We start from the raw sequence: 9,984 nt of genomic DNA, 5'->3' as shown, positions 1-9,984 counted from the left end.
AGGTACCCTAGTCACAGGTTCGTTTTGGTTGCATGCATTTTTTTTAATTTAGTTTTGTTAATAGCAAGGATAACAATGTTGTTGTTCTATTCACGTTGTTTGAAAAAAAAAAAAAAAAACTTTAAAAAAAAAAAAAAAAAAAAGCACCTTTCCGTCCTATTAATCCGCTTTTGTCTCCTCCGTAGTGGGAGAGGAAACAGTGCACGCTGTTTGTGCGCGCTCCCGCGCCACCACTCCATCCCACAGTCACACACTTTGCATCGTCCCGTTCGCTGACGGGAAACATCCCACGGCACGCAAAGATGACCATCAACACTCTGGCGAGAGGAGGCTCGCACCGGGAACAAATGACATGCTTTCGCAAGGTAAGACTCAATTAATATATATTTTATATTTGCAGTATATCAGTATATATAAACACCTCCAATAATAAACATTTGCCAAATGAATTAGCAAAAAAAAATACAAATAAAAAGCATGATCTAGAATCTATAGATTCTAGATCATGCTTTTTATTTTTATTTTTGCAACAGAATGTGATAAAATACTATTTACATTATTTTCTGGCAAGTTTGAATTAGTTAAAATGATCTAAATTCAAATATAAACACAATGTAGTGCAACAAAGCCAGTCAAAGATCCTCTATGTGACAGGATGGCTCTACTGTTTTTAAGAATCTTGCACCACGAGATCCATTATTTGGTAGGATCATGCTGTTTTTAAGAATGCTATAGTTAAAGATCCTTTACGTGTCAAGAGTGCTCTGCTGTTTTTAAGAATGTACGCGACAAAGCTAGTCAGAGATCCTTTATATGTCTAGATGGCTCTACAAGTTTTTTATGACCTGCCAAGATATTATCCTATGCAGGAACGGACCGACTGCAACGAAGCCAGTCAAAGATCCTCTATTTGACAGGATTGCTCCACTGTTTTTAAGAACCTTGCACCACGAGATCCATTATTAGAGAGTTTTTAAGAATGCTATAGTCAAAGATCCTTTACATGTCAAGAGTGCTCTGCTGTTTTTAAGAATGTACGCGACAAAGCTACAGTCAAAGATCCTTTATATGTCAAGATGGCTCTGCAGTTTTTTTTAGGACATGGCACGACATGATCCGCTGCAGGAGCTCTCTGTTGTTCATAAGGACCGACTGCAACAAAGCCAGTCAAAGATCCTCTATTTGACAGGGTTGCTCTACTGTTTTTAAGAACCTTTCACCACGAGATCCGTTATTTAAGAGTATCATGCTGTTTTTAAGAATGCTATAGTCAAAGATACGTTAAATGTCAAGAGTGCTCTGCTGTTTTTAAGAATGTACGCGACAAAGCTATAGTCAAAGATCCTTTATATGTCAAGAGTGTTCTGCTGTTTTTAAGAATGTACGCGACAAAGCTATAGTCAAAGATCCTTTATATGTCAAGATGGCTCTGCAGTTTTTTAGGACCTGCCATGACATGATCCGCTGCAGGAGCTCTCTGTTGTTTATAAGGACCAACTGCAACAAAGCCAGTCAAAGATCCTCTATATATCAAAAAGGCAAGAGTTCTCTGCTGTTTTTTTACTCTTGCACCACTACAAGTGATTATCTAAATTCAAATTTAAACATCATGTAGTGCAACAAAGCCAGCCAAAGATCCTCTATATGGCAGGATTGCTCTGCTGTTTTTAAGAACCTTGCACCACAAGATCCATTATTTGAGAGGACCATGCTGTTTTTAAGAATGTACCGCGACAAAGCTATAGTCAAAGATCCTGTATATGTCAAGAGTGCTCTGCTGTTTTCAAGAATGTACACGACAAAGCTATAGTCAAAGATACTTTATATGTCAAGATGGCTCTGCAGTTTTTTAGGACCTGCCATGACATGATCCGCTGCAGGAGCTCTCTGTTGTTCATAAGGACAGACTGCAACAAAGCCAGCCAAAGATCCTCTATATATCAAAAAGGCAAGAGCTCTCTGCTGTTGTTTTTTTTTACCTTGCACCACTACAAGATCTATTATCAAACAGGATCTCGCTGCTCTTTTTAGGAACATACAGCTACAAATCTAGTCAAAAATCATCTAAATGTCAAGAGCGCTCTGCAAAAACGGCAGTCAAAGATCCTCTGTATGACAGCACTACTCTGCTGTTTTTACGGACCTACTGCAGAAACATTAGTCAAAGAGCCTAGAAATGTCAGAAGCACTCTGCTGTTTTTAAGAACCCACTGAAAAAAATGCTAGTAAAACATTTTTAATATGATAGATGGCTTTTGCTGTTTTTAGGGACCGACTGTAAAAAGGCTATTCAAATATCTTCTATATGACACTTTGCTGTTTTAAAGACCTATAACACTGCAATGCAACAAAGATCCTCTATGTAACAGGAGCTGTCTGCTGTGTGTTCTTAAAAGTAAAATATTTTCTTTTAGATTCCCTTTGCCATTTTTAAGGACCCCCTGCGAAAACACCAGTCAGAGATCCTCTAAATGTCAAGAGCGCTGGGCTGTTTTTAAGAACCTACTGCAAAAATGCCAGTCAAAGATCCTCTATATACGTCAAGAACGCTCTGCTGCTTCTGGAATATACTGCAAAAATGCCAATCATTGGTATTCTTGATGACATGTGCTTTCACCAGTAAAAAAAAAAAAAGATGGAACTTTTTGGAGACTTACTGCAAAAACAGTTGCCAAAGATCCTCTAAATATTAAGAGCGCTCAGCTGATTTTAAAGACATCTTGTAAAAACGCCGGTAAAAAAAAAAGATGGAACCACTCCACTGTTTTTGGAGACCTACTGCAAAAACAGTTGCCAAATATCCTCTAAATAACAAGAGTGCTCAGCTGTTGTTAAAGACATATTGTAAAAACGCCAGTAAGAAGATAGCACCATTCTGCTGTTTTTAGGGATCTACTGCAAAAACACTTGTCAAAGACAAAAACCTACTAAAAAACTGCGAGTCACAGACATTCAGTAGACAGGATCCTTCTGCTGTTTTTAGGGACCTCCTGTAAAAAAAAACACCAGAAAGAAGATTGCACCATTCTGCTGTTTTTAGCGATTTACTGCAAAAACACTTGTCAAAGACAAAAACCTACTGCAAAAATGCAAGTGACAGATATTCTGTATAACAGGATCCTTCTGCTGTTTTTAGGGACCTCCTGTTAAAAACACCAGTCAGAAGATAGCACCATTGTGCTGTTTTTAGCGATTTACTGCAAAAACACTTGTCAAAGACAAAAACCTACTGAAAAACTGCGAGTCACAGACATTCAGTAGACAGGATCCTTCTGCTGTTTTTAGGGACCTCTTGTAAAAAAAAAAACACCAGAAAGAAGATTGCACCATTCTGCTGTTTTTAGGGATCTACTGCAAAAACACTTGTCAAAGACAAAAACCTACTGCAAAAATGCAAGTGACAGATATTCTGTATAACAGGATCCTTCTGCTGTTTTTAGGGACCTCCGTTAAAAACACCAGTAAGAAGCTAGCACCATTGTGCTGTTTTTAGCGATTTACTGCAAAAACACTTGTCAAAGACAAAAACCTGCTGCAAAAATGCGAGTCACAGACATTATGTATGACAGGATCCTTCTGCTGTTTTTAGGGACCTCCTGTAAAAAACACCAGTAAGAAGATAGCACCATTCTGCTGTTTTAGGGATCTACTGCAAAAACACTTGTCAAAGACAAAAACCTACTAAAAAACTGCGAGTCACAGACATTCAGTAGACAGGATCCTTCTGCTGTTTTTAGGGACCTCCTGTAAAAAAAAACACCAGAAAGAAGATTGCACCATTCTGCTGTTTTTAGCGATTTACTGCAAAAACACTTGTCAAAGACAAAAACCTACTGCAAAAATGCAAGTGACAGATATTCTGTATAACAGGATCCTTCTGCTGTTTTTAGGGACCTCCTGTTAAAAACACCAGTCAGAAGATAGCACCATTGTGCTGTTTTTAGCGATTTACTGCAAAAACACTTGTCAAAGACAAAAACCTACTGAAAAACTGCGAGTCACAGACATTCAGTAGACAGGATCCTTCTGCTGTTTTTAGGGACCTCTTGTAAAAAAAAAAACACCAGAAAGAAGATTGCACCATTCTGCTGTTTTTAGGGATCTACTGCAAAAACACTTGTCAAAGACAAAAACCTACTGCAAAAATGCAAGTGACAGATATTCTGTATAACAGGATCCTTCTGCTGTTTTTAGGGACCTCCGTTAAAAACACCAGTAAGAAGCTAGCACCATTGTGCTGTTTTTAGCGATTTACTGCAAAAACACTTGTCAAAGACAAAAACCTGCTGCAAAAATGCGAGTCACAGACATTATGTATGACAGGATCCTTCTGCTGTTTTTAGGGACCTCCTGTAAAAAACACCAGTAAGAAGATAGCACCATTCTGCTGTTTTAGGGATCTACTGCAAAAACACTTGTCAAAGACAAAAACCTACTGAAAAACTGCGAGTCACAGACATTCAGTAGACAGGATCCTTCTGCTGTTTTTAGGGACCTCTTGTAAAAAAAAAACACCAGAAAGAAGATTGCACCATTCTGCTGTTTTTAGGGATCTACTGCAAAAACACTTGTCAAAGACAAAAACCTACTGCAAAAATGCAAGTGACAGATATTCTGTATAACAGGATCCTTCTGCTGTTTTTAGGGACCTCCGTTAAAAACACCAGTAAGAAGATAGCACCATTGTGCTGTTTTTAGCGATTTACTGCAAAAACACTTGTCAAAGACAAAAACCTGCTGCAAAAATGCGAGTCACAGACATTCTGTATAACAGGATCCTTCTGCTGTTTTTAGGGACCTCCTGTTAAAAACACCAGTAAGAAGATAGCACCATTCTGCTGTTTTTAGCGATTTACTGCAAAAACATTTGTCAAAGACAAAAACCTACTGCAAAAATGCGAGTCACAGACATTCTGTATAACAGGATCCTTCTGCTGTTTTTAGGGACCTCCTGTTAAAAACACCAGTAAGAAGCTAGCACCATTGTGCTGTTTTTAGTGATTTACTGCAAAAACATTTGTCAAAGACAAAAACCTACTGCAAAAATGCAAGTCACAGATATTCTGTATGACAGGATTCCTCTGCTGTTTTTAGGGACCTCCTGTTAAAAACACCAGTAAGAAGATAGCACCAATGTGCTGTTTTTGGGGATGTCCTGTAAAAAAAAAACACCAGTAAGACGATAGCACCAATGTGCTTTTTTTAGGGATTTACGGCAAAAACACTTGTCAAAGACAAAAACCTACTGCAAAAGTGTGAGTCACATATATTCTGCAGACAGGATATTTCTGCTGTTTTTAGGGGTCTCCTGTAAAAAAAAAAAAAAACACTAGTAAGAAGCTAGCACCAATGTGCTGTTTTTAGGGATTTACTGCAAAAACACTTGTCAAAGATAAAAACCTACTGCAAAAGTGTGAGTCACATGTATTCTGTACACAGGATCCTTCTGCTGTTATTAGGGATATCCTGTAAAAAAAAAACACCAGTAAGAAGATAGCACCAATTTGCTGTTTTTAGAGATTCACTGCAAAAGCACTTGTCAAAGATAAAAACCTACTGCAAAAATGCAAGTCACAGATATTCTGTATGACAGGATCCTTCTGCTGTTTTTAGGGATCTCCTGTCAAAAACACCAGTTAGAAGACAGCACCAATGTGCTGTTTTTTGGGATCTACTGCAAAAACACTTGTCAAAGACAAAAACCTACAGCAAAAATGCAAGTCACAGATATCCTGTAGACAGGATCCTTCTGCTGTTTTTAGGGACCTCCTGTAAAAAACACCAGTAAGAAGATAGCACCATTGTGCTGTTTTTAGCGATTTACTGCAAAAACACTTGTCAAAGACAAAAACCGACTGCAAAAATGCAACTCACAGATATTCTGTAGGCAGGATTCTTCTGCTGTTTTTAGGGACCTCCTGTTAAAAAAGATACCAGTAAGAAGATAGCGCCATCCTGCTGTTTTTAGGGATCCACTGCAAAAACACTTGTCAAAGACAAAAACTTACTGCAAAAATGTATTCTGTAGACAGGATCCTTCTGCTGTTTTTAGGGACCTCCTGTTAAAAAAAAGTAAGAAGATAGCACCAATGTGCTGTTTTTAGGGATTTACAGCAAAAACACTTGTCAAAAATTTTCTAAATTTAAGAGCGCCCCCGGCTGTTTAAGAACCTACTACAAAAATACCAGTGAATAATCTTCTGTATGACTATGACAATATTAATTTTCTGTTTTTAAGGGCCTCCTGTAAAATTGCCAGCAAAAAGATCCCACCACTCTGCTGTTTTTAGGCATCTACTGCAAAAACTCTTACCAAAGATCCTGCAAATGCCAAGAGCGCTTTGCTGTTATAAAGCACCTACTGCAACAAAGAAAGCCAAAGATCTTCTATATATGTCGAGAGCGCTCGGCTGTTTTTAAGAACCTACTGCAAAAATGCTCTTTAAAAACCTTCCTTGGTGTTTTTGAGGACCAATACAATACTCTATGTGACAGGAGCTCTCATTGTTATCTGTTTTTAAAAAAGGTAAATGTCAAGGGCACTAAGATGTTTTTAAGAACCTAAAAACAGCAAGATCCTCTCGCAGGAGAGTCAGTGATATTTTTTAATGACAGGCTGTTTTTAAGGACCTCCTGCAACAAAGCCTGTCAAAGAACTTCTCTACAAGTCAAGAGCGCTTGGCTGTTTTTAGGAACCTAGAGAACTGAAAAAATGCCAGTCAGAAATCTTCTATATCACTATGATAACATTATCTTGCTGTTTTTAAGGACCTCCTGCATAATCAAAATTAAAAAAGATAGCATTACCTAGTGTAAAAACGCTAGCCAAAGATCCTCTATATGTATATATCACTCGGCTGTTTTTAAGAACCCACTTCAAAAATGCCCGTCAAAGATCTTCTATATGACAACATTATGTTGCTGTTTTTAAGGATCTAAACTGCTACAGTGCCACAAAGATCCTGTTTGTGACAGGACCTCTTTGTTATTTGTTCTTCTGCTGTTTTTAAGAACCTACAACGACAAGATCCTCTAACATGAGTGCTTTGCTTTTTTTTTTTAAGAATCTACTGCAAAAATTCCAGTCAGGGATATTCTTTATGACACGTCCCCGCTGCTGTTTTTAAAGTCCTCCTGTAAAAACCCCGGTGAAAAAAATTCCACACACTGCTGTTTTTAAGGACCTCCTTTATGAATGCCAGTAAAAAAGGATCCCTGCTTTTTTTAGGGACCTACTGCAAAAATGCCAGTCAGAAATATTACCTTAACGGTTTCCAAGTGGTGTCTTTGACAAGGCAGTAAAACGGCTGAGCAAACAAAACAGAAGACCCACTAGCTGCGGAAGCTAGCTCTCCAATCAGCTAAACAGACTCAATAACGAAACTGGAACAATACAAAAACAATGTCATTGTAAGTTAATAATAATAGCACAGACACTTAAACGTGTTAGCATATTAGCTAATGCTAACTAACTACGCTAGCTTGATTACATTACGATAGCACGTACAAAAATATGCATGAAAACACCCCTACAGACATCACACCTGGGACGGTTTAGTAAGTATGAATTGTTTTAGTTGTATTGTAAAACTTACAAACTTAAAAAAATGGAACAGCACCTTCACTTCCGGTCGAAAGCTCAAGTCTAAACAGAAGAGCACTGCAGTGAGCGAACTCGTCCAAAACAATGGCAGTGCAGTGAAGTGAATTATATTTATATAGCGCGTTTCTCTAGTGACTCGACGCACTTTACATATATCTAAGTTACATTTAAACCAGTGGGGAAAGTGTCTTGCCCAAGGAGACGACGGCAGATACTCGGATGGCGGAAGCGGGGATCGAACCTGGAACCCGCTCCACCAACCGAGCCACACCGCACAAACAACAACACACCTGTTTAGTGTCTTTTTTTTAAAAAACTCTTTGTATTATGGCCTTGTGTGTGATATCATGTGCGATACAAGTAGTCCTGCAGAGTGTTTACTTATGTGTGATATCATGTGCGACACAAGCAGTCCTGCACCGCGTTTACTTGTGTGTGATATCATGCGCGACACAAGCAGTCTGGCAGCGTGTTTACTTATGTGTGATATCATGTGCGATACAAGCAGTCCTGCAGCGTGTTTACTTGTGTGTGATATCATGTGTGACACAAGCAGTCCGGCAGAGTGTTTACTTGTGTGTTATATTATATGCGACACAAGCATTCCTGGAGTGTGTTTACTTGTGTGAGATATTATGTGCGACACAAGCAGTCCTGCAGAGTGTTTACTTGTGTGTGATACCATGTGCGACACGAGCAGTCCTGCAGCCTGTTTACTTGTGTGTGATATCATGCGCAACACAAGCATTCCTGGAGTGTGTTTACTTGTGTGTGATACAATGTGCGACATAAGCAGTCATGCAGCGTGTTTACACAAACAACAACACACCTGTTTATTGTCTTTTCTTTTTAAACTCTTTGTATTATGGCCTTATGTGTGATATCATGTGCGACACAAGTAGTCCCGCACCGCGTTTACTTGTGTGTGATATCATGCGCGACACAAGCAGTCTGGCAGCGTGTTTACTTATGTGTGATATCATGTGCGATACAAGCAGTCCTGCAGCGTGTTTACTTGTGTGTGATATCATGTGTGACACAAGCAGTCCTGCAGCGTGTTTACTTGTGTGTTATATTATATGCAACACAAGCATTCCTGGAGTGTGTTTACTTGTGTGTGATATCATGTGCGACATAAGCAGTCATGCAGCGTGTTTACACAAACAATAACACACCTGTTTAGTGTCTTTTTTAAATTTTATAACTCTTTGTATTATGGCCGTCAGCGAAGAAAAATTCGTAAATTAGCCGCACCGCTTTATGAGCCACAGGGTACAAAGCATAGGGAAAAAAAGTAGCGGCGTATAGTCCAGAATTGACTTTACAGTACTGTATGGAATGTCTACATATCTACGTGCAAAAACACGATAAAAACTTTAAAATGGCGCTGATATGAGGGAGCAGGAGGCCCAGATGAAGGTTTAAGCCCAATGAGGTCTGAGGAGGTCACCAGATGGCCGAAAGCGACGCTTAATGGATGCAAATCATCGGACGGGATGGATTCTCCGGTCTTATATTAATGCTTGTTGCAAAGATCATCTATGATGTGTGCTGCAGACACCATGCATACACCAGTCCCCATACCGCACCCCAACATTTTTGCACACTAGATTTCTCCTGTTGTATAAACTTGTAAACACTGAAATAGTGTTTGTAACGATACCAATATTTTGGTACTGGTACTAAAATTATTTCCGTACTTTTCTAAATAAAGGGGACAAAAAATGGCATTATTGGCCTTTATTTTAACAACAAATCTTAGGGTACATTAAACATATGTTTCTTATTGCACGTTTGTCCTTAAATAAAATAGTGAACATACTAAAAAAGCTTGTCTTTTTTTAGTAAGTAAACAAACAAAGGCTCCTAATTTAGACTGCTGACATATGCAGTAACATATTGTGTCATTTATCATTCTATTATTTTGTCAACATTATTAAGGACAAGTGGTAGAAAATGAATTATTAACCTACTTATTAATTTACTGTTATTATTCTGTTAAAATGTACACTGCAAAAACTGAAATCTAAGTAAGATTAAATATCTCAAATAAGGGTGATATCTGCTTATTTTCTGTCTGATAAGATCATTCTTCTCACTAAGCAGTTTTTATGTTATAGAGTGTTTTACTTGTTTTAAGGGTTTTGGTCCTCAATGATCTCAGTAAGATATTACAGCTTGTTGCTGAGATTTGATGACCTATATTGAGTAAATAAAACATGCTTGAAACTAGAATATCAACTGTTGCAAAGCTGTGTCATCAACACTCACAAGTATAAAACTACTTTTTTAAAGTAATAATTTCTTATTTCAAGCATGAAAAAAAAAATCATGACTTTGACACAATTGTGTCTCATATTAAAACAGATGACAGCCAAATG

The 9,984-nt window shown here is 38.2% G+C and overlaps 1 protein-coding gene and 1 long non-coding RNA gene across 3 annotated transcripts in view; one reads left to right on the top strand and one right to left on the bottom strand.

Annotated features, from left to right (window-relative positions):
- Nucleotide 1: 1 nt before the first annotated feature.
- rgs11 (regulator of G protein signaling 11) overlaps nucleotides 2-9,984 on the top strand; it is a 42,955-nt gene continuing 32,972 nt past the window's right edge. The window contains exons 1-2 of one of the 2 annotated variants that reach the window (XM_062070208.1): nucleotides 2-17; nucleotides 186-365. In XM_062070208.1, the coding sequence (XP_061926192.1) occupies nucleotides 303-365 (63 nt within the window). In that variant the 5' untranslated portion in view covers nucleotides 2-17; nucleotides 186-302. Of the gene's footprint in view, nucleotides 18-172; nucleotides 366-9,984 lie in introns of those variants that run through there. The other variant, XM_062070209.1, reaches the window with a different exon arrangement.
- LOC133665049 (uncharacterized) overlaps nucleotides 5,609-9,984 on the bottom strand; it is a 30,460-nt gene continuing 26,084 nt past the window's right edge. The window contains exons 3-6 of the long non-coding RNA XR_009828681.1: nucleotides 7,264-7,383; nucleotides 6,009-6,059; nucleotides 5,875-5,918; nucleotides 5,609-5,769 (exon numbers count right to left, since the gene is read on the bottom strand). This is a non-coding gene — a long non-coding RNA (uncharacterized LOC133665049). The remainder of the gene's footprint in view (nucleotides 5,770-5,874; nucleotides 5,919-6,008; nucleotides 6,060-7,263; nucleotides 7,384-9,984) is intronic.

This window comes from Entelurus aequoreus, linkage group LG14, assembly GCF_033978785.1.
Source record: "Entelurus aequoreus isolate RoL-2023_Sb linkage group LG14, RoL_Eaeq_v1.1, whole genome shotgun sequence".
Classification (NCBI taxonomy): domain Eukaryota; kingdom Metazoa; phylum Chordata; class Actinopteri; order Syngnathiformes; family Syngnathidae; genus Entelurus; species Entelurus aequoreus.
Note: the sequence above shows the minus strand (reverse complement) of the source record. Positions and strands in the feature narration are given on the sequence as shown.